Source organism: Lepidochelys kempii, chromosome 8 (assembly GCF_965140265.1).
Source record: "Lepidochelys kempii isolate rLepKem1 chromosome 8, rLepKem1.hap2, whole genome shotgun sequence".
In the NCBI taxonomy this organism is placed as follows: Eukaryota; Metazoa; Chordata; order Testudines; family Cheloniidae; genus Lepidochelys; species Lepidochelys kempii.
Window position 1 is genome coordinate 29,910,147 of NC_133263.1, and position 25,686 is coordinate 29,935,832.

The following is a 25,686-nucleotide window of genomic DNA, read 5'->3' on the forward strand; positions in this document are numbered from 1 at the left end:
TTTATAAAACCCTGTTTTCAGTTGCTCATAACTTTGTCAAACATTAATCATTTGGGATAAAGTTTTGCATGACAGGTGTCTGCCTTGGACTGATTTTTTTAGAAAATATATTGCCTTTTTACGTTCAAAGCAAAGACACCATTGATTTCAGATGCTGCTGTGAGTAATCAACACTTCTGTAAGTCAGACAAAGGGTCCCAACTCAAGTACCGAGAAAATGAGGAACATACAATAAGTGTCCACCCATGAAAAGTTTGTTTAAGTGATTTGACTAATATCACACAGAAACTCTGTGATATAAGCTATGATAGAGTCCATTATCCATGGAAATATTCCAGTTCTTTAACTGGGATATCATCCTTTTTCCCTTTCTACAATTCCCTGCCTCATTCACTACCTATAAACTTATGCAACAAATGAGACAGGCAGAGGTCTTACAAAGTCTCCTACACAGTCCTGATTCATCCCCTGAGCAGTTGCATTCTGTGCAATAAAGGAGAAAGGGGTCCTGTGGAAAAAGTAGCATATGATCCTGTAATTAAAGAATGTGCCATATGCACATGTAAAAGAGGGCTGAATTAAGGTTGCACAGGCAACCTTAATTCTGGCATACCCTAAATTCTGAGTGCTTGACTTTGCAACCTTAATAATATTCTTTTAACATAGTTTTTGTGTATAATAAACTATTTATATTGCAGTAACATCTAAACACCTCAAACACATTGGGGCCTCATTGTACTATTATATCTAAACATATAGTTAGAGACGGTTCCTGTCCCAAAGAGTTTACAATCTAAATTTAAGACCAGACAAGACAAGAGTTCACGCCGCTTTGGCCCTTCTTCTGGTTTAAAAACATGGGATGATCCTCTTCTATTGTGAATCAATGTAACTCCTCTAAAGTAAATGGAGCTATGCCAAGTTACACCAGCAAAGCATCAGGCTCTAAAAGTGTGTCCTAAAAATATCTGAGTGTCCCCATAAATTTCTGTATCTCTTTTGCATATTAAAGATTTCCTGAGCTCCTTTTACTTGTTTTATAGTGGGTCAAAGGTCTTAGCTATTTTTCCATCAGAACAAAATGTTTCAACACTGAAAATTCACTCTATCACACTCTATTCTTCTCCTTTCTTGTTTTCTATCCACACTGATTGTGATGTTCCAAAACAGACCCAAGACCATGAAAATAGGAGGCAGTAATTGATAGTCTTCAGAGACAGGCAGAAGCGTACACATTGAGAAAAAGAACTTCAGAGAAATGTTTGCTCCATATGAAGAAAAACAAGTTGGTAGTTAGGTCAAATTTTCTGCAAACATTTCAACATTCAAGTCTGGTATGCTTTCTGAATGGACTTGTAATGAGGGTTGGGGGGAACGCTGTTTGCACTGATATGCCTTGTAATATATCACTGTGGTTTATGTGAGGAGAAGTATACGCCCTTTTCATTTGAGTGTGGTGTCAGAAAATCTGTACTTGTATTGCCAGTTGGTGTTCAAGTGTCTGTATCTCATAGTGCATTTAATTGACTACATACAAGTTAGCTGACTTCAATATCTCCTAGAAAGCTTCAGCAGAGCTCAATGCATCATTTTGTATGACACAGTATTCCACAACAGGACATCATACCAGGTGATCTACATAACAGGGGGTCATTTAGGGAAGGATGAGGGGCTAGAGTTAAGCCAGAAGCACAAGCCTTCTCAGCTTGGAAAGTAAGCCACAACAATAATAAAAGTGCTAATTAATTTTCCCATTACAGCTTACTATCATGAAGATTTCTGGTATAAGTTTTTCTGCGTGGGAAGCTTGCAGCTACTTCCTATCACTATTCCTGCTGGCCAGTGAGCTGTGAAAGTAAAGATTCATAGAACTAACAACAAGGGATCTTTTTCTCTCAGTTCTCTATGAAGCCTTTCAGATCCACTCCATTCAAATGTCCTCATTGCACATCTACAGAAAACAAAGGGGAGTCCTTCCATTGACTTCAATGGGTATGGATTGGGACCACAAAGCAAGTTTCCACAGGGAGTGAGGAACTTTTCTGAGAAGCACAAAGCAGAGTTTTCTGGCTAGATGGAGATTAACCCACCACAGAGTTACCTGGACATGAAATAGAGGGAAAGTGATGCCGTGCCTTTATTCTCGGTACAAATGTAACAGAGAAGTGGAGAGGAAAAAAACCACTATCATGGTTTTAAGCATACAGAATACAGAAGTTTTCATTAGGGAGAAAAATGTCCAAATAAATGAAAATGCAAGAGAAGGAGGATGGCTGTGCATGCCCCCTCCCCCACCATATTCTAGATACTTGATAGCAATGTTTAATTTTCCCCATTCAATTAAAAATACCCCCAGAAACTAGAAAAAAAATTTTGTAAACATAATATCATTATTCTATGTTTGGCTTAATATACTCTGTATCGTGTTTTTAAGACCAACAGCCCGTTGCAGCACACATTTTTGTGCTGTTTTGTGAGACTATCTTTTGATCATGTATCTAAATCTATTATAGGTCTCTTGTAGTCAATAAGCTCTTCATTTTTTAAATGAGTGGCAGCAGATCTTGACTGTCGGTTTTCAGAGCACCTTATTGGAGCAAAAAGACTTCATGCATAAATTGCAGAATCATTTAAATCAAGTGAGTGGGGTTGGGTTTTTTTTTGTATTTTGTTTTGGGTTTTTTTATTTATTTTTGGCAGAAGACAAACGTTGCTCTATATGCAGCAGAATTTTATTAATCTTTGTATTACACATTCCACCACCATTTCAGTCAACATTCGTCTGCTGATCTTAGGGTTTCTTTAATCAAACTGTAAAGAGAGTCTGAAAAATTATTTGGATTAAATAGTTCCACCTAAACGACGGTTCGCGTTACTTTTACTTCATGCCAGGTCTATGTGAATCTTGGGTGTAAGAGTATTGACAGGACAATGAAACACCATGAAGACTGAGTTTAATCAGAAATCTTCACTGCTGGTGGTCCAGATGAGATAGGTCCATACTAAAAAGAAGACTAATCAAGTGTCCAAATCCAAATATCCCTAGAATCTAGAGTACTAGAAATCCAGATCTGGATCTGATTTTCACACATGGCATTTATCTTTATAATTATTCACCAAACCCCTGGTTCAGATCACCATCAAACTAAGGGATGTTCAGATCAAGCATTGAATTTCCCAGCTTTCTGTGGTTACCCAAGTTCCCCCCCCCCCCCAAAAAAAAAAAGAACCTCCCAAGAGAATATATTTTAGAATCATAGAAGCATAGAATATCAGGGTTGGAAGGGACCTCAGGAGGTCATCTAGTCCAACCCCCGGCTCAAAGCAGGACCAATCCCCAACTAAATCATCCCAGCCAGGGCTTTGTCAAGCCTGACCTTAAAAACCTCTAAGGAAGGAGATTCCACCACCTCCCTAGGTAACACATTCCAGTGCTTCGTCACCCTCCTAGTGAAAAAGTTTTTCCTAATATCCAACCTAAACCTCCCCCACTGCAACTTGAGACCATTACTCCTTGTTCTGTCATCTGCTACCACTGAGAACAGTCTAGATCCATCCTCTTTGGAACCCCCTTTCAGGTAGTTGAAAGCAGCTATCAAATCCCCCCACATTCCTCTCTTCTGTAGACTAAATAATCCCAGTTCCCTCAGCCTCTCCTCATAAGTCATGTGTTCCAGTCCCCTAATCATTCTTGTTGCCCTTCACTGGACTCTTTTCAATTTTTCCACATCCTTCTTGTAGTGTGGGGCGCAAAACTGGACACGGTACTCCAGATGAGGCCTCACCAATGCCTCACGTCCCTCGATCTGCTGGCAGTATTCCTAGTTATACAGCCCAAAATGCTGTTAGCTTTCTTGGCAACAAGGGCACACTGTTGACTCATATCCAGCTTCTCGTCCACTGTCACCCCTAGGTCCTTTTCTGCAGAACTGCTGCCTAGCCTCTCGGTCCCCAGTCTGTAGTGGTGCATGGGATTCTTCCATCCTTAGTGCAGGACTCTGCACTTGTCCTTGTTGAACCTCATCAGATTTCTTTTGGCCCAATCCTCTAATTTGTCTAGGTCCCTCTGTATCCTATCCCTACCCTCCAGTGTATCTACCACTCCTCCCAGTTTAGTGTCATCTGCAAACTTGCTGAGGGTGCAATCCACACCATCCTCCAGATCATTAATGAAGATATTGAACAAAACCAGCCCAAGGACTGACCCTTGGGGCACTCCGCTTGATACCGGCTGCCAACTAGACATGGAGCCATTGATCATTACCCGTTGAGCCCGACAATCTAGCCAGCTTTCTATCCACCTTATAGTCCATTCATCCAGTCCATACTACTTTAACTTGCTGGGAAGAATACTGTGGGAGACCATATCAAAAGCTTTGCTAAAGTCAAGGAATAACACATCCACTGCTTTCCCCCTCATCCACAGAGCCAGTTATCTCGTCATAGAAGGTAATTAGGTTAGTCAGGCATGACTTGCCCTTGGTGAATCCATGCTGACTGTTCCTGATCACTTTCCTCTCCTCTAAGTGCTTCAAAACTGATTCCTTCAGGACCTGCTCCATGATTTTTCCAGAGCTGAGACTGACTGGCTTGTCATTCCCCAGATCCTCCTCCTTCCCTTTTTTAAAGATGGGCACTACATTAGCCTTTTTCCAGTCATCTGGGACCTCCCCCAATCACCATGCGTTTTCAAATTTGGCTCTGCAATCACATCCGCCAACTCCTTTAGCACCCTTGGATGCAGTGCATCCAGCCCCAAAGACTTGTGCTCGTCCAGCTTTTCTAAATAGTCCTGAACCACTTCTTTCTCCACAAAGGGCTGGTCACCTCCTCTCCATACTGTGCTGCCTAGTGCAGTAGTCTGGGAGCTGACCTTGTTTGTGAAGACAGAGGCAAAAAAAGCATTAACTACATTAGCTTTTTCCACATCCTATGTCACTAGGTTGCCTCCCTGATTCAGTAAGGGGCCCACACTTTCCTTGACCTTCTTCTTGTTGCTAACTTAGCTGTAGAAACCCTTCTTGTTACTCTTAACATCTTAAGAGCTCTACTGCTTGTGGCAGTTAATAGTTTGGTAAGCTACATACCAGGTGAGAGTTACCAAAACACATGACCATGGCATACAGAGCTATAACATGTTAGCTCACCCCCAAAGTACTGTCGGGCCCAGCTTTCCTGTTCCAGTCCAGGTGTTCTCTAGTTTGGTGTAATGAGGAGGGCAGAGCTACCCTCGGAGTTATAAATGGGAAGCAGCCCAAGGGTAAGAGAGTTCAGAACCTGAAGTCCAGAGAGGGAGAAAGCTCAGAAGAAGAGTAGAGCTGGGCTGAGAGCTTCAGGGAAGGGATGACTCTGAGGGAGGGGAAGTGAGAACTCCTTAGTGAGCAGTGGAGCCAGACCAGGATGGTGAAAGCAGAAAGCAGGAAGGTAGTTGGGGGGAGGGCCACCTATAAACTTCCCAAGCCCAGAGTGGCAGGGCCAAAAAAGGCTGGGGCAGAGGTGTGGGGTGGTGGCTGAAGGCTGACTGCAGCAGAAGGAGATGCCTACTGGCTCTCTGAGCTGGAGAGCTGAAGGCTGGGGAATGATGGCGGGGAACTCATTGATATCTCTGGGTAAGATCTGGAACGATACAGGAAAGAAAAAGGGCAAAGAAACATCTCAGCTAGAGGGGTTGGGGTGAGGCATGAGAAACGCCAGAGCAGTAACTGGGAGCTGGAGCTTGGTGAGAAATACTGGAGCTGTATTGGAGACTGCAGAGCTGTAATGGAGAGCTGCAGCATGGCGAGAGACTCCTGAGCTGTGCTTCGGGTGCTGATGAATTGCTGGAACTTGAAAAACTGCATGTATTATTTGGATGATGCTGTGGAGATTTGAATTATGGTTCTGGGATTTTTTTGTAATAAATTAACCCACAAATGGCTATTTATACTCTGAAACCTTATGTGGCGTTACTGCCTACTCCAGAAGAAAGGAGAAACTGAGGGAGGTGCCCCAGTCATGCCCCAGCCTGACACAAGAAGGCACTCCAAGAAGGGGTCACCATATGACTGGGATTCTCACTACTACCTACAACTCAGAGAGATACTGCAGCTCTGCTTCTCCAAGTTAATTGCATATTTAACTTTATGGATAATAGAACTCACTTCATTCTTTTATATATATCTATATCTACAGCTATCTCTTTCTATAAATAGATAGATAAATCTCAATACCCTTCGTACCAAAATATGCACAGTTGGATCAGTCATCAGGCTGACAAAAAGGACAGTTCTCATCTATCTCTCAAGAAACAGAATGGCAGTTCTAATCATTTTAGTGTTCGGTATTTTGTATGCTAAATTGCAGCATTTTGTTTTAGAATCAAAGTCCATAGGTTATGGAGGGAGAGAGAGGAGACTTAGGACCTTGGAGTTTACTGAGAAAAGTTAATTCCTGTTTTCAAATTAAATATTTCATTGGCTTCTAGCCTTTTAAGAGCAGCCAATAGACTGAAATTGCAATTAGAACAGAACAGTTGTAGATTATAAATGAATGATTTAAATGCCAGGGGCATTTAAATTAAGTTCTGAAATGAATAAATAAACCAAATCTCATTCCTACTGACGTCCAGTTACGGCGTGTTAATTAAACACAGAAGTAGGTTTCAGTTTAGTCCTGCTTCACCTAACCAATTGTTTTAATAGAAACCTACAAAATGCTTCTTGTTTTTTCAGAGGTTCTGCTAGCTTGAATATAAACCTGACAAGATGAATTTACTGGGTAAAGAGCTATGACAGGTTTAAAATAATTGTAAGTTTGGTGGATGCAAAGTTTTTGATTAATAAACAAAATGGTACATTGGTGCAACAAATGCTTGGATCCATTATGAAAATGTGATCCTTGACCACTTGTGAGTAATTAAATGGCTCTAAGGTATTTTTCACAAGGTTAGGGATATCAGTCCTGGTATCTGGGTTAAATACAACTACGTGATCTGTATTACAATTTTAACTAAGTTTGAAATGAATAAATTTGTCTCGCTTTGCTTTCCTAAAACAACTATGCTGCTCGTTTTGAATGGCCACTGCTTCCTAATGGTGAAATGTCTCCCCTCCATGTACAGAGCGAAACAGACAGAACTGGGTGAGCCATTCATCATGAACACGGACGGGATGTCTTCTCAATTTCTTGACTCTTGGCTTTTCCCTCCTACTTACCCAGTTGGGAATTTCTGTGAAAATCCATCACTTTCACAAAGTCTGCCTCTTCTACAACTTAACTATTCTGAGCTTTGCTTGCATGCACTCTTCTGGCTGAGAGAGAGTACAGACAGACAGTTCCTTATGAGCATCCATGAGCCAAGTGGGGCATTTACTCTTCTGTGAGTGTTACACTTCCAGCATTCTGCCCTGTGCTGCATAAGTCTGGGTTGTTGTACCCTTCCAACACAACACAAGTCCAAAGGAGGTACTGCTACTGGATGAGGGCCTTAAACGGGCATATCTTGTTCCTGGAATTCTCAGTGGAATCAGTGTTGAGTAATCCCATTAAAGACAATGCAACTATTTGAATGAGTCAGGGTGGCAGGATTTGGCTCATACCAAGTGAGAAGTCTATGACATCACCAATTTCCTACAAGCATCATTCTATACTTCAACCAAAGGCAGCAGTAAAACGAGTCCCAATAATACCGTTTGAGTTTTAAAGCTAATTTAAATTCAGAGAGAGCGGACACAGATTCCCTGTAACTCAGTGTGTGTCAGTCACACATGCATTGGAATTTTCACGTATTTTCCCTAATTTCATATGCATTGCTAAACAGCATAGATACAGGTTTCTAAATAAGCAGCAGAGGACACAAATGGCAAGCAGAAAATGGATTGTCAAGTCAAGGGAGTCAAGGAGATAAAAATGAAGAGGCTACCCATGTGCTTAAGTCAAATGCTTACAAGAGTTTGAAGTCCAATTTCATTCTTCCCTACTCAGCAATATTACTGGAAGTGAACTACAGCTTCAGAATGGCATTCCATGAACACAAGTAAATGTAGCACTTTCACTGTATACTGAAATACTATTAGTGTATTAGTAATAAAACAAGCCATTAGGCTTAGACACCAAGACAAAAATGTAATTACATTAGCACTCTTGGAGTAACGGCTCAAAAGCTGACTTCCTGTATGATTATAGTTCAATCCAGAATCATTAAACAAGCAATAACACTACTTTTACAGAATTCTGCTTAAGGGGAAAAAATCCATGGCAAAATCAGTGAACATAACAAGCAGAGAGAAATAAATAAGAGGGAGTACTCTGATGCTGCTCCGTTCCACATAATCTGACTATAGTTTAAGGACAAGTTTCAGTCATGATCTCCAGAGAAATCGTAGTAACAGAGCTAGTAATGGGAGCTACTTTGGACCAAATTTAGCCCTTGATGTATGCATGGGGCTCACAATTAGCTTCTTGTGAGCACATTCAAAAGCTGAGCTTGGCCAGCCAATTGTGGATTACATTGACTTTCTTGAACAGAAACCGGCTTTGCTGTATTTAGAGTAAATATTTCTATTGTTTCACACTATATAGTGCAATGTCCTCCACAGCAGAGAAGAGGCAGGACTCTGCTGTCATGAATGTACAGGGAATTAATTATTCAGGCCAGGACTGGTGATAGTACTTTAGTGCCCAAGGCTGCTGCTACCCAGTGGTGCTACCTGGGCAGAGCAGTCCCAACAGTCTCCCCTAAAAATTAGGCACTTTGGCCTTTGCCTGTGTGGCCTACCTATAGCACTGATCCTGATTCAGGCTAGAAGTCAAAGATGAAATCTTGCAGTTCTCCCTTTTACTCTAGATTCCCAACTTAGCATTATCACACAGGGTCTCACTAAGTCTTGGGCTAAGCAGTAACAGAATGGATTGCTGACTATTCTACAGATGTCAATGTATCATCTAGATAAAGATGTTCTTGCTAAAACAACAAGCTGAAACAAACAGGTCACCTTTATAACAGACGACGGGGCCATTGGGACTGACATTTGAAAGCTACTTGATAAGCACTGATATGTTTCTCTAGTAGGACAGTGGTTCTCAAACTAGAGTCGCCGCTTGTTCAGGGAAAGCCCCTGGCGGGTCGGGCCGGGCCGGTTTGTTTACCTGACACGTCTGAAGGTTTGGCTGATTTAGCATTTTACCCACCTGCTAAATAAGTCTTCTCCACATCAACACCCGGTTTTGCCAGTGATGTCTCCCCACAGTCCCCAACTTAAAAAGTCTCCATCATCATCCTGGGTCAACCACAACCAGGACTTCTTATTCTAAAACAGTGTGTCTGCAACTGTTGTTAAAATTAGCAATAAGAATGCAAATAGGGATGCTTTAGAAGGTCTAAACAAGAACACCCTCTACTGATCTGTTAAGTATTTGAAAGTGTGTTGGTGTATGATAAAAGGTTCAAGAATGCTGACACACACACACACACGCATCCACCCAATTTATCTTTGTGGCTTTTACTTTTTACTAGTTCTGGGTGGTTGCTTAACTTTTGTGTGCGGGATTAGCATTCACAAAAATATGAGTCTGACAGCCCCAGAAACAGAAGCCCTCCATTTAACCAGAGGAAAAGTTCAGTGTAGACAGCAGTACTGCAAGCATCCCCAAAACACGCTACCTTAAGTCTCCTAAAGGTAGGCCCTCTAAAATAAGGCCCCATTGGGAAAGAATAGTACCCACTGAAATGTTTCTTTAAACTAGATCTCAGTTAAAGTTGCTGATGACAAGAGTTGTTTAGTAGGAGCTGAAAATCCTTTTGAAATGTTACTGAAGGGCACCAAGAATAGATTCAGATCCTGATTTTCTCAAAAGGCTTTAAGAGAACTGAAAAAACACAGTGTTAAGTCCTGCAGTTTTGCCCAGAATCTGGTGTAAGAATGTTTACCAGTACTCTTGGGGCTCTCAAAGGGGCTAAAACCCTATCTCAGAGACCAAAAACGATATTATTGGCTAATGTAACCCACAAGTCACTCACATACAAACGGGCAAAAGTTGGAGAAAATAGTTAAGTAGATAAAAAGTTGGCAAATGATAAAAATACTGAGATCTGGTATTTAGTGGTAAACTGAGGATAGCAAACCAGCCTGAACTGAAGCTTTGCAAACCAACCAACCAACCAACCAAACACACACACAAAACCACATCCAAAAAAACCAAGAAAAAACCCTGATTCCCATGACCATTAAAATCTGGACAGTTGTAGGGGGCATTGCTCACCGCATCCCTGCAGGAATTGAGATCAACCAGTGGTGGGGGAAGGAGACAAAATCTTCCCCGCTCCCTCAGAAATTATTGTTGCTGCTCAGTAGAAGCAAGGCCTGCATAATTAAGTGCATCACTTGATAAGATGCCCCACTCATCTTCTTCTCTTTATTTGTCTTTAATCTACATTCCTTCTTTTTTTCAGGGGTTTACCACTTTTACCAGTTATCAGTACCTCCAGATAACATGCTGTAAGTAGCAGATGATTCTATATATTTATATTCTATAAATGAAATATAAGCAGAGTATTTTCCCCTGCTTTTCTCGTGGCATTTTTTGAATGTTCTATCATGATATCTAGCCTATGGAGTGTTTATTTATATTAGTTTTTCATTGTTGTTTTTCTCCTTAACAACATTCCATGAAGTAAAAAAAATGATTAAATCAGTCTAGTGATTCTAGAAGCCCTGGCCAGAGATTAATGGCTATGATTTTAGCACTGCTAGATCTCTTCTTAATAACCACCAAACAACCTTTCCTTTCTGGCTCTTGGTGTTGTGGTAAGAGGCAGTAATGGGATAGAGATACTGCATTACCCTCCGTATTACACCTCACACAGAGTTTTATCATAGGAATTCGGAACTTTAGATTCCCAAATTAGATTTGAATCAATTCCATGTTTCCTTAAAATCACTGTCAGCTGCATTAGTCAGAACAGATTGGAAGTTTGACACACTGGGACTGATTCTCCTCTCACTCCAGTTTTAGTCTGGTCTAACTCAAATTAACTTCAACTGAATTACCACTGATTTATACTGCTGCAAGTATGTGAGAGGAAAATTTGGCTGTGTGTGAATAGAGGGTAAGGAACAGGAAGCAGAAACCCCCCCCCCACTTAATGGAAAAATAAAATTATTTAGGTAACCAAGTTCCCCACTTTCAAACTCCAATGTCATTGCTCATTAAAGAAAATCTGTCCTATAGGAAGCAGTTCAAAAATTAAATGTTTAAATTTATGTATTGTTACATTTCCTTTTGGAGAGTGCATTGAAAGAAATAAGTAAAAAAATCAGCTATGAATTGAAGGAGATTTTATATACTGGTAGTACCACTTACATTAAAAAACAACACCTTTTATATTTCTCCCCTGGAAACCTATACCTCTGGTTCTTACCCTCCTTTTATTTCTTTAAATGGTGCCCACTGTGAAGTATCCCAAGTGACTGGTAAACATTTTTGTTATAATATTGTAACAAACCAGTGTCAACCTTGGAGTTCAGGGTCATCACTATGCCGCGTGCCATGGCCACTCAGACCTTCAAGAAGCAACGGGGACAAGCATACTAGCCAGTTCATTACAGTATCGTACGATAGGCTCAATTTTCTTATAATGGAACTGCTTTACACTCAACTGTTTAGTTTGAATGAATATTACTTTATTTCTCCTGAGTCTCTTTCCTCATTCTCCTCATATACGCACTTTAAAAAACTCCAGAACTTAAGGATGGTTTATTAAAATATTTTGAAAAAAAATCAAATTGTGATCTAAAATGGGGATATTAAGCGGATCACCCACAAGACACTGACAAGATCAAGGCAGTTGCTTGCTGACTGTATGGCTTCATAAACTCACCGCTTGAGACTGCAAGGCATTAAAGCGAGTGACAAAAGGCTTTGTGACTCAATGTAGCTGATCAGTATGTAGATTAAACTCACCTTGAATGAGCAAAAATCAGGTAGGAGAAAAAAAACAAAGAGCCACAACTCAAATTCATGTAAGAATTAAGTCAGGGGACTTAGGGAGATGAAACAGAACAGCTACCTTAAGGGGCTAGAGAGAAAATAATTTAACAGTGTAACATCTAAACATTGCTTGGGATCTGGTTTTCACCTAAAGCAGAGGTTGGAAGGCTCAAATAGGTACCAACAAGCACCTCCCGTAACTGCTTCCCTGATACCAAGAAGAATATGAAAATAAACAGTCCCCTTGCATCAAAGCAAAGCTGATATTTCAGCTGACAGACAAGTCTTTTCTTGGTGTCTTGTTACTCTTTGTTTCCATAATGTGGTTGGGAGTTGGAGAGTTGTGGTGGAGGAAGATAGGAGAAATGTGTCATACTATTTGTACTTCATCGATTGGCATAATCACCCTATTTAGTATGGTGCCTTGCACGCCAACTCTATCTCAAAATGTGTTGCAGAGTTAAATAAAGCAGTTTCACAGGGGAAAAGATGTGTTTGCAGATTAATTCAAGCATTAAGACAGAGTTCCGACAGAAGCAGCTGCAGAAGAGAAGACCGTTATACTAAGAGTGGACAAGTTATGTTAACAGTCAGAGAGAAGGCTCATGATAGATGAAGAGAGGGCTAGTTAACTATGCGGAAAGCTGCCCGGCCCACAATGGTAAGACAGGATGCCAAATTATTTTTGTCATCTAAAGCCAGCACTGTTCAGGATCATATAAATTAGGTTTCTCTGCTGTCCTCAGTACTACAGAGCCGATTAGACATCTTTTGAGCTATATTTGCAAGCCAGCCTTCAGGTTGCTGCACACAAATCTTCCACACACACACGTGCCTGAGCCAACCACCCATTTACACGAACAAATCCCAATGTGCCCAAAGCATTCAACTAGCATGTGTAAAATTTAGGTACGCAAATTGAGAGGCCTGCTTGAAAGCTTAGTCCTTCAAGCTCTTTTATTCTGAATTTATGCATCTTGCCCATCTCTCTTGCTATACGCATTTACCATGCCAGAAAGGTAGCATGGTGCTTCATGCCAGGCGCTAGATATGGCATGTCACAACCTGGGTTCTTGTTCCAGTTTTGCTATGAGAGTTTGGGTGACTCATTGCATCTCTTTGTTCTTCAGTTTTCCAAACATTCCCTGTTATGGAGGATTCAGTATTTAGTTGGACCCTTAAATTCTCATTAATTCAAGTTTTAAAATTCGCTATGAAATGAAAAAATGTGGTTTTGGGTAGTGTTCTGTACCAGTCTGAAGTCATTTTCCCTAGTTCAAATAAATGACCTTTTTTACTTGAATTCCACCCCATGTGCACCACCCCCCAGCCCCCAACTTCAAAGTTTGAAATTATCAATACCAAGCTTTGATCTAGAATCCTGACAAAGTCCGTAATATGGTGGTCAAAAAAAATGAAGAAATGTAAAGATCTCACTCTTCTCCCAAGAGAAAATGCCCATTGCTATAAAGCAGTTCTGTCTGAAACCCTGAACATATACTGAAACACAATGGTGCAGCACATTGTATTCCAGCACTAAGTTTGTCACTATGAAACACAGAAGCCTTTTAGCACCACTTTAGGGCTTGTTACTGTTGTTCATATCATTATATAAAGTACATTCACAGTGAGACAAGGCCTGCACAGCAGCATCATCTTGTACTGGTCTGATCTGAAGTTGCTCTATATTAAGATCCAGTAACTTCATAGTCAAACAATGACTAAACTAGTCTGTAAATTCAGGGAAGAGAAGTTGACATGTGAAACAGTGGGGCCAAGGTTTAAGATGCTCTTTAGAATGTATAAATCAGGGGCATCTTCAGCAAACTGTGCACATGGATTGGTCTTTTTTTTTTTTTTTAAACAAGTGGGCAGTAAACAGGATTCTGTGCTAAATCTTCCCGTGATGAACTCTTGTAGATTTCCATTTCACCACACATCATTTACAATTGGGTGCTAAGGAATGCGTTCTCAGGACTACATAGCTGCAGGCTTTTTTGTTGTGTGTGGTTTTGTTTGTTTTGTGTTTTAAATAAAAAACAGGCTACCCTTAAGAGAGTTACCTGATAGGGAACCAGAGAGGACTCCTTAGTCATCCTATCTCCCCATCATTCAACTGCACTTCCTTTCCTCTTTTGGGACAGCATGGCTAATACAGAACACTATTTATTCTGGCAGGTACTTTTCCGCTAGGGAGGAGTTCCTCACAGTCCAGTTATACCTTAGCTCTATTGATTTAAACATCTCCTTTTGTTTCACTGCACAGTACTGTATTTCTGGAAGCACCAGTTGTTGAGTTATTTTTTTTTTTTTTATAACTTCCCTTGTAAAATGAGGCTCTGTCAAGGGCAATTTCCTTACCCACTTTTTTTTTCTCCTCCTCACTCCTCCCCTTCACCATGACCTGTTGTAGTCTGTCTCATCTTATCTTTGTAATTTAGATTTTAATGGCCTGCTTTTCAGAAGTGCTGGGCATCCACAAATCCCACTGAAGTCCATGGTAACTACATGAAAATGAGGCCATGCATGATCCTTGGTGCAGGGGCCTTGTTTCCTATGTCTCTGCTACACACCATGCCCATCTCTAATTTTTTAAACTAACTGATTATCAATAATGCACTTAAGAGTTTGATCAAACCCTTGTCCGACAAAATATTTACCTCTCACTTGTGGTCATGAATTAATACAACAATGGGGAAAAGCCTGCAGTTGTGCCTGCCCCCACAGCCATCACCTGAGCACCAGCCATTTCTCAAATGCTCGTAGTGCAACCACCACAATTACATTTCGTACAGCTGACACTGACCCCTATGGCACAGCACTGCCAAGTGGCCCCACAGAAGCCATTTTGTACAAAAGCACACAAGAACTTGACAAATTCTTGTTTCCTCCCTTATGTAGTTCCCACATTTTCTCTCCTTGATCAAGCCACATATAAAAATAACTAAAAAACAGAGTTATTTGTACGGTACTATTTAGGTCAGATAGTGTAAGTTTTAGCATTGCTTTCTTCTAAGGTCAGGGTTAAAGCACCTACAAAAGAACATAATCTCTGTATAAAATGCGGCTTTTCCTGCTGTTTGACTCAAGCTCTTCAGACTTCTCAGAGGGTCTCAGTACCGCTCTCTATATGTAATATGCATAGCTTTTTTTTTCTTTAAGTTTGGCTTACATGCCTGTGGTTAAATTGTCTGGCAAACTTGATGTAAAAAGGGATTCGTCCTGCACAGACAGTTATACAGCATGCGAGTGGTGGGTTTACCTTCCTCTACATCTCGAAGCACAGATCACATGAATGAGGGTAACACACCCAATCGTCAAAGCTTCCTTTGAGAGAAGGAGGTGAGCATAAGCGCATCTCTGTCCTTGCCATCTAATACTATTACGACTATGTATTACTGCTGTAAGGGACCAGAGTGTCAGCCCAGAGAACACAATCACCAACACCATTTCAAGCTACTGCACACTACCACACTAATGTGCCTCAGTTCTGATGGACAACCTCTAACAGCAAAGGGAAAACATTATCTAAGATCATTCAGTCCTTGGCCTTTCTGCTGACACTGTCAGCAATTCCGGATAATAGGTTTTCGTAATGCAGGATCTCGTAGTCATATAAGCACAGAGTCAGGAATAAGTGACTCCTGCATTCTATTCCTAGCGCTGACTACAGCTTGTTGAGACACTTTGGGCAATTCACTCAGCCTCTCTGTATCTAGTTTCTCCACCTGTAAAATAGGGATAATAATATTTCCTCACCTCAAAGGGACAATGTTACTTAATATTTGAAAACGGGAATAAATATATAAAATGCTATGATGAGTAAAGATAATTATTATCTAACCTGAGCTCACCTCATGTTGCATACAACCCCAGTCATCAGGTGGTATAAACACACATTTGGTCACAAAAATCAGTGACAGCATTTTAATGATAAAACTTCGATAGATAGACACACACACACACACACACACACACACACACTCATGCCCATTTTACCAGTAAGGAAAATTAGGTAGAGAGAAGTTCAGTGTCTTGATTTCAAGTCACAAATGAAGTTTGTTTCAGAGACTGGGACAGATGTCTGGACTTATAGTCCAAGCCTTCATAAATAGACCCGATTCCCACTGGATCAAACCCCATACTGGAAAAACAGCAATGTATACAGATCAGCATTTACTAATCCCTTCCCTTTGTAAACTAGTCAGCTGTAGAGTTTAGAGGGATTTTCCCCTGAGAAATGCCAAATTACTACTATTTAATTGTCTTTTCACATTAAAATCATTTCTAACACCACAGCTGAGAAAAGAATTTGAGAACAGAATAGTTCAACACTTCATATGAGACTGAATAAATCATAACAATTTACAATATTAGCAAACAGTTTAGCAGTGATATGACTGAATCAGCACTGGCATGGAATTACATTTAAATGGGATTAATAATAATACTTCATTCACTGATTTTGTGTGAACGTCATTATAAAAATGTCAGAAGATAGATAAATGAATAATCAGTGTCATACCAGAGCAGACGTATTCCTTTTTCTGAACATCCGCCACATTAAAACCCCGTAGGTGCACAGGTGCCATGCAGAATGTGAACTGCCCAATCGAGCGTCTCTGACGCAGCCAGTCAGACAGCCAAGCCAGGTGGCAGTCACAATACAGGTAATTGGAGTGAAGCCGCCTGCAATGGGCAGAAAGAGTCACATCACATCTGAATGTTTTAGAAACAGTGATTAAACACAGCAAACTCATACAAATTCTCAGAGACATTGTACTAAAAACCCTGCACATATTTTCACACATGAGTATGCTGAATTATTATAGGTGAATTGTTGAGACTAGAGGATGAGGGGATCCACAAAATTGAAGAGGCTTTCATTTAATCAAATTGTCTTTTCTGTTATATTGAAAAGCAATAAGTGACCCTGACAAGAAGCAGAGGTCCAAGTAAGCACCAAAAGGATGGGTGTGCAATCAACCCATGAAACTGAAAATTTTCCAGCAGGCAGCAATCTTGGGTGAAATTATCAGTGCCAGGAGTACCATAGCAGCTTCATGGTGGTTAGAGGCTTTTATCTTAGGGCGGTATAGACAAAGCACAGAGGACCCCCGAAAAGATAATATCTATTAACTGAACTTTTTCATTAAAGGTTTAGTTCACATTTAGGTGACGATTCATCCTTCCCCATCATTAAGTAATTTAATAGAAGCTTCACTTGTCGTCATGGCCATCCATTGAGCTTCTAAGAGGAGTCTGAGAAGTATTGTTCAGCAATGGGATGTCTATTTTACAGACTCACAACGGATAGAAATCTTAAATACAAAATACTCAAATTATGAGTACTTGTGCAATTTTGCTGTGGGTTTGCTGAATACATTAATTGCTCTCCCCCTCCCCCCGGCCCAGTTCATTTTTAACATGATGCAATTACACAAGAGAAGATGTAAACTTCTAAGTTTATACCAAAGACTTCCAGAAGCATCATCTAGCTTTAATCCCTTCCCTCCCCCATATCTTTTAAATAATAAACATGCAACCAAGGAATGAACCCAATACTTTTAATAACTACCACAAACTTTAGGTCAAAGTTTAATAAGTTGAAAGTGGCAAAATTAAACATTTCATTCCTTTTAATGAGTCATGAGTTCATAGCATTATGACAAAGTTGAAATGACAACCCCACCCCAGCCCCTGCCGAAGACTGCAAATCTTGTAAGATATAGTTAGACAAAGCATTCTTAACTGCAATTCAGTAATATAGCAAGTATTATATTAAAAAAAAATTGGTGTTCACACAGGATTTAGCCTTGCCAGCTCCAGAAGAAATTAACCATCAATCTAGAGATATTCATATTACACAGTGGCAGTTGAGATCAGTGGTGGCGCCTGAACTGACAGTCCCTAGATTTGTACGTCTGGGGGGAGCCACTGACACATTTTCAGTTGGCTGGACCTCAAGCTTGGAATTCACTTCCATGCTTTGCCCAGTAGTGCTTACATCTGCTGGGTACACTTCAGGGCACACTGTAAAGCATATCTATTCACCCAAGATTTCAATGAAGTGGCGAGGCGGGGCAGTGATGTTGTTATAAGATGTGAAAGTTTTAGATGACACTGCATCAACTTAGATCTTTGGTAAAATGTTTTTATTACGAATTTTTTTTATTTCATTTTTGGTAGGCACAGCATATAAACTGAAAGAACAAATATATACATTCACAAAGCTGAGAGAACACTGTCTAGGAAAAGATCACCCTAATTGCAGCAAGGCTGTGGCAACCTATAGATGAACAATTTCATACAGCTAACCTGACAAAGAATTAGCATCCCTTCCCATCACAACATTCTAGAACATCCTATGATGATATTCAGAATTATACTTTCTAAAGAAAGTAGGAACATGCCTTTTTTTGTTTTCAGACAGGGCTCATATGATAAAAATTTCACAAGAACTGCTTCCATTTCTCCTATTTGTTTTCTTGCTAGATATATCAAATTAGTTTCTGGGTTTAAATATTTTAACAGTGGGAACTATATTCCTCCTCAATCTGCCTGCATTGTCCCATGTGAGCCCTATCTTTAGACTTGATAACATTATTTGTGTTGAAATTCTGCAGCATGCCACGGGTGTTTGGGAATTGCTCTTGGTTCATTGTAAACAAGCTGTCAAGCTTAACCAGGTAGCTTGTAGGAATAGGTCTTTGATAAACAAATTAATGAATACAATAAGAATGCTTGAAAAGGGCTTCCATTGTGGTTGAGAAACATGGCATAACCACCCCTTGTGCAAGTCAGGAGCACTGAACCCATTTGGTGTATTTTTTTTTGGTATATTTTACATTTTTTTTAATGTAATAATTTACCTCTGCAGTCACTCACAGATGCAGAGATAGCAAGAGACTCACCATTAAAGAAATTAATACTGGGGCCATGTTTAGCATAAATAAAGCTGTTTCACACAAATGAAAGCAGATCAATACAAACTAATTCCTGTAAATTCCAATCAAGAGCAAAAAAAAAAAATCAACAAACAAAAAACAACAGAAAAGAGGAGTTAGGTAGAATAGATCAGCATAGAAGAGTTGATGTATTTATTTTATTTTTAAAAAAGGATTCTTAAGTGTTACAATTTTATTAGTACATTTTTCTTTCCCTTAAAGGTCATATTGACTGGACACTTCCTTAATTTTTCCTCCCATGCTCTTCATAATGGAATGGATTTTTTTTTCTTTTAAAAAATTCACTCAACTCTTGTCTTTATAAAACAAGCTGGATTGATAGCACTGAGAATAAACTTTTTAGCTACAGAAGAAGTACAGTACAGGCAGCTTCCCCAATTGCCTATCAATGGACCTCAGCACTCACTATAAAGAATTACATCCAGTGTACTCTATCTAGGCCCATTCAATCTATGACTTCTTTAGTAATCCTGCTAACACAATGGCCAGGTGTGATGATAGTTCTGTGATGTGGACACCGAGCCGCTGGGAACTAAATGAAGATTATATTAATTCTATCTAAGGTACTGCACAGCCATCAGATGGCTGAATTTGAACCACTGACTGAAGGATCGAATACTACATCCTACCTCTCCAACCCAAGCCATCATGTCTGCAATAAATTCTGTGCAACATGTTTTCTCTCACAGATTTTGCCCTTTATGAAAACAGCTTCTTTGAGGTGTATATTAACGTGGAAGAAAAAAAAAGGTATTAAGTAAAATCAGAAACATGACATGAGAGAAGGTATTGCTGTTCCTTCCCCCATAAATATCTTCATATGAACATTTTACCTAACAGAACAATAAGAGACTTATTTCTCAGTTGATTTGTACAAAGATGCGTTACCTGGGCAGTTGCAAAGGGGGATTATTACCTACTTCAGGAAAGCACATGTTTAATATCAAAGCCATATTATCATGCAATATGGGCCAACAATGGTCAAGTGTGTTTCTAATAATTTTTAGCCATGAAAAATAATTTTAATATTTAGACATCATCTTTGTGAGATGTGATGGTGGTGATTTGAGGAGAATGGACCAATTCCAGCTTTGAAGGAGCAGCAGAAGAAGTCATGAAATATTTGTGACATCTGTGTTTATCTTACATTTATTATTCTTTTGATGGCTTTACTACCTCTGACAATGCAGGGAGAAGGTAAAATGAAAGATTAAACCATTGTATTAAAATTCTACCATTCTGCATGGGGCTTTTAAAAAAAATACTGAACTGTTCAGAAGAGGTGTAATTTGGCAGCCTTTGAGACTCGTACATGCCACTTACTATTGATGAAACTATCTTTGTATAACATAGGTGAATAAACACAAATGCCAGCTTTTAAAGGTGCCCTTTTAGCCACAGACTCTAGATTAAATTTCCAGCAAATCCTTTTAGAGTGGGTCAGCATTCCTGTTCTGTAAAATGTGGCTCTCAGAATTCAATATAAAATCATCTCTTTATAAATCCCATTTATGACTTCCTTCCTTTTTTTTCGTTCCCTTTTTTTTTCTTCTTTAATTACAGCGAAGGGGGATTAGTCAGTGTAAGTCTCCAGGGAGCGATATACAAAGCCATCTCCGAAATTAAACTAAAGGGAAAATGGCAGCAGGCACTGAGCTCTAGGAACAGACAAGACTGACTGATCTGAAGTAGCTGGGCAAATATTCTGGATCGTTACAGGAGAGAAATATTTTAAACCACCCTTCACCTCCCACCACAAAAAGACGAAAATATAAATTCTCTTTAATCAGTTACATTAACGCTAACATCTTTTAATGTCATCCTTTAGAGGAGAAAAGAAAGTAAATATAAATCAGTAGTTACAGAAAATAGCCTTTCAGTATGGACAGATAAGAACCATTTTTCTTCAGTTCAGTTAATTGGCCTGCTGTGATTATATGCAAATATATATCCAAACACAGCATTTTGCTTCCCACTAGTATGAACAGGCTGCTAGTATTTGGCTTGTTGAACATTTTGAAGTAAGCACATGTTGGCTTGTTTTTATACTGTGGAATAAAACCAAACAGGCTTTTCTTTAAAAAAAGACTTCTGGAGCTGTGTATTTATTTAAAGGGAATGATTTTGGAAATGGCTGGGTCGGGTAGAGCTGCAAAGCTGATGGCATTACCCTTTGGAATTTTACCTCTGAGCCCTCAATCTAAATTCCACAAAAATTACACACAGGTCAATTTAATTCCCTTTGTATATGTTCTCCTAGAGCTGGTTGGAAATTTTCCAGAGGAGCCTTTTTTCCACTGTAAAAAGCAGATGTGTCACAAGAGAAAACGTTTGCAAAAATGGGTCAAATTCTATTAAATTTCATTTGGAGAGGAAAAAAATCGAAAAACAAAATCTTTTAGATTTTTTGGTGCAAAATGACTTTTCATTTCAAAATATATTTTATTTTGTATTTAAAAAATAAAAGTAATTTAAAATGTCAAAATCGGATTGAAACATTTTGACTATCAAAATTAAAGGTTTTGACTGACAAACAATTTATTAATTAAATTTTGTTTCAAGGATATTTTGAAAATTTTGGGGTTTGTTCCTTTTTGGAACAATTTTATTTTTTTTTAACCTCACAAAATTTCCCACTAAATGAAAAATCTAGTTTCTGCACAGCTCTGACTTCTACATTATCCTAGGTCAAACTGTGCATGCATTTAAAAGCTGCGTGATCCCAACATATTGAGATTTGCACAGGGTATAAGGAAGGGTTCGGTTTGGCCTCCCAGTATCAACTGAATAACAGAATTACATTTCATAATCAGCACGTGATGACAATTAGGCTCAACTGGTAGATGTTTTCCTCCCAAAACTAGCTTGAGCTGATTACCTTGGGGAGAGACTGAAATATGCTCTCACCCAATCAGAAGACTACCTCATTCCTGTTTACAAAGGGTTAATGTCACAACATAAAGTTTTGGCTTGACCTATTTACTGTCCTTTTGTTAAAGAAAGGTGGTTTAAAAACCCTTTACAAAAGTATTCCTTGAATAAAGACAAATATTCAAAGCAAAGACAGAGTTATCCAAGGCTGCTACTTATTTCTGAATTTAGTACTTACAGAGTCCTGATCTTTGGCATATGGTTGAAACTGGTAAGAGGGATGCGGGTGATGTTGTTATTGTTGAGAGTACTGTTAAAAAAGAAAGAAAGAAAGAAAAGAAAAACAGATAGATCAATTATTTACATTGCTTTACCAGCACACACTCTATAGAAATGAACTTCTTCAGTAATGGGTAATAAATCTACAGTGCTGCAAACAAGACGACGTGCTGACAAATATCTCAGGAGCGATTTGTGAGTTGTCAAGAAGGATATTTTTATGGCAAAGTAACCAATAATTACGCACAAGTAAACAAAAATTGCTATTTAACATGCCCTGACCTGCGTAGCAAGTAGCACAAGATTTCATCCACTAGAAAATTTGGGGAGATGTTGGCACTTAAAGCCTCGTTAGCACAGCCTGTTGGCAATGAGACATACAGCTCAAATTGCTCCTTTGGAAACACATGGATGGATGAGGAATTCTTGTGTGGTTTCCTTAGGAAGAAATATATGGAATGTGGAAAGTACTAGAATAAACATTTTGTGTTCAAAGCATGTAAGGGTTTCAAATGGAAACTCCATATAGTGTATTTTATCAGAGCTGGTCTTAGACAGAATGGGACTTTGGCTGCCATTAGGGATGCTAATCATGTTTTTAATGATAAAATGACTAATTTAGCATCAACTGGGGTAGGTTGCCCTCATTTATGTTGTTCCTAATTATATCAGTGATTCCCTGGAAAATTAGAAGCTATAAAGTTTATCAATGATGGCCTGGGAAATGGAACACACACACACTAGGAAAGTATACTTGCCACATTCCAATTGCTCAGAAATTGCAACTACAGCTGCCTACTGTGTCAAGAGACTTGGTCAAACCTGGCTATTTGTTACCTACCGTGCAGCCCTATCCATCATAACTCTAACTGAAATGGTTAAAGCTCTTCACATTTCCCTTATTTAAAATGCAAACACACGGCAGTTGTTTATAGGAATGGCCCAGCAGGCTGTACGTTATAACAGCCGTACTGCAGTGTTTTGGGCAATTACCTTACAAACCAATAGCTTGGGCTTGTTTTTGTTTTAAATTAAGGGTTGTATGCTTTGTGCAGGTGATAAAATAAACAGCCACCTTAAATAACACTTTAAAGCCTTACTACTGTTATGAATTGTTCAATAGTTGTGATATTATGTATTTGTGTAAGGCATTTCATCAAAAGATTTTCAAGAGCTTTAAAATAATTAACCTTCTAATTCACCTGTAACTTCTTTCCAACAGATGCCTCATTGTCTGTATACTACAGATCAGCATGTACAACAGAAACCTCTCCATAGATTCCCAGTTTGCACAGCCTTAGTGTACTGTAGCCTATAATACAATATACTGCAGTATTTTAGCTCCACTAGAAAAACTGTCAAGTATCAGAGGGGTGTCGTGTTAGTCTGGATCTGTAAATCGGCGAAGAGTCCTGTGGCACCCTATTGACTAACAGACGTACTGGAGCATAAGCTTTCGTGGGTGAAACCCACTTCGTCGGATGCATGTAGTGGAAATTTCCAGAGGCAGATATGAATATGCAAGCAAGAATCAGGCTAGTTCAGTCAGGGAGGATGAGGCCCTCTTCTAGCAGTTGAGGTGTGAACACCAAGAAAGGAGAAACTGCTTTTGTAGTTGGCTAGCCATTCACAGTCTTTGTTTAATCCTGAGCTGATGGTGTCAAATTTGCAAATGAACGGAAGCTCAGAAGTATCTCTTTGAAGTCTGGTCCTGAAGTTTTTTTGCTGCAGGATGGCTACCTTTAAATCTGCTATTGTGTGTCCATGGAGGTTGAATATTTTGTGTCCATGGAGGTTTTCTATATTGTAGGAGACACCAGCAGCTCAGGATTAAACAAAGACTGTGAATGGCTAGCCAACTACAAAAGCAGTTTCTCCTCCCTTGGTGTTTACACCTCAACTGATAGAAGAGTTGTCATCCTCCCTGATTGAACCTGTCAGTCTCCCTGATTGAACTAACCTTGTTATCCCTAGCCTGATTCTTGCTTAAATATTTATACCTGCCTCTGGAAATTTCCACTACATGCATCCGACGAAGTGGTATTCACCCACGAAAGCTTATGCTCCAATATGTCTGTTAGTCTATAAGGTGCCACAGAACTCTTTGTCGCTTTTAGAAAAAACTGGTAATGTCAGATGTTCAGAAATCAGAACACTCTCAAATATGGATGGGATAGGATGTTTGAAATCCAGACCTGAACCAAGACACACATTTCATAATTTGAGCCTAATTGGAATCCCAAATTCAAAACACCCCAATTTCATTGGGAAGGGCAAAGAATTAGAGAAGAAAGTGCTGTCAGTATCTGGAGTTGGATCCTGGATGCATCACTCATGGTGCAAACTAGTTAGGACAAACTGCAATGCCTCACAGTGAACCTCTCTGAGGCTGAAAAGCTGCTTCGTCTGTACCACAGAACTCCCTTCTTAAGAGCATTACAATACAAAAATGAATTTTCCACCTTGCCAGTTTGTATTTTAAAATAAAGCTCTCTTTATATGCAATTCTTATTGCTAGATTATGGTATCTATCAGATGGTGCAGGAATGGAAATCGGTGGTAGACAACTAGTCAAAAGAAGTGTGTGGCACAGTAATTTTCATTCAAACAAATGAAACAATCTGTAGGAACAACTGACACCAAGTATTGTCCAGTGGCTCAAGCAGAGGATTATGATTCAGAACTCCTGAGTTCTTGCTATCTCTATCACTAATTCTGCCTGTAATCTTGGACAAGTCACTTAGCATCAGCCTCCGTTTCCCCATCTGTAAAATACTTACCTACCTAGCCACAGAGATACTGATGCTTAATATGTGTAAAACACTCTGAACTCCTTGGAATAACCACCTTGGATGAGGCTGTAGAAGTGTTAAGCATTATTACTGCTGTTATACCTGTGTTCTGATTTTGTTCACTTGTCCACCAAAAGAATAGAGGCAAAGCGTGTAAGTGACATATATTACCGAGAGCATTAGTATAGGAAAGAACTCCATACAGGCACTGGGATCATAAATCGCCAAAGAACAACCATGCATATAGTCAGCTTTGAAAATTAAATCGTACACAAAGTTGACAACTGAATGTGTCAGTGAGGGCATTAAAGGATCCAATGCAAGTCAAACTGAATTCAGTGGAGACTTTCCATTGATTTTAATGGAACACAGAGTGGATTCAGAGAGTGAGAAGTGACAACAAACATCTTTCCCAAGTAGCTGAGAGATACATTCTGTACACTACTCCCAGCACAATTGTTGAAAATTCAATCTGTACTATCAAACAGACTCAGATATATCTATTGTAAAAAAACCACATATTTAATAGACAAAGTATCAGTCTATTATGTAGCAACCCAAAGTAACCCAAATCCTAGCTTTGCTACTTACACATTTCCAACGTTAAGAACCCATTTGTTGCTAAAAATAAGCAGGAAGATTTCCATAGGTCTCCAATAAATAACAAAGCAACAAATAATGAGGAATACAGTTAATACTGAATTAAGCCCTATTTCATTAATCTACTAATTAGCTAAAACATTTCAAGTATAATCATAGCAGATAGCTACTGCACAGAAGACTTATTAATGCATTATTACAGTGATATT

General features: G+C 39.4%; 1 protein-coding gene across 2 annotated transcripts in view; it reads right to left on the reverse strand.

Annotated features, from left to right (window-relative positions):
* The window catches only part of SLIT3 (slit guidance ligand 3), an 802,550-nt gene that overhangs the window by 262,267 nt on the left and 514,597 nt on the right, over nt 1-25,686 (reverse strand). For both annotated transcript variants that reach the window (XM_073355953.1, XM_073355954.1), the window contains 2 exons: nt 22,045-22,116; nt 16,493-16,656 (listed from right to left, as the gene is read on the reverse strand). In XM_073355953.1, coding sequence (XP_073212054.1) covers nt 16,493-16,656; nt 22,045-22,116 — 236 coding nt within the window. The remainder of the gene's footprint in view (nt 1-16,492; nt 16,657-22,044; nt 22,117-25,686) is intronic.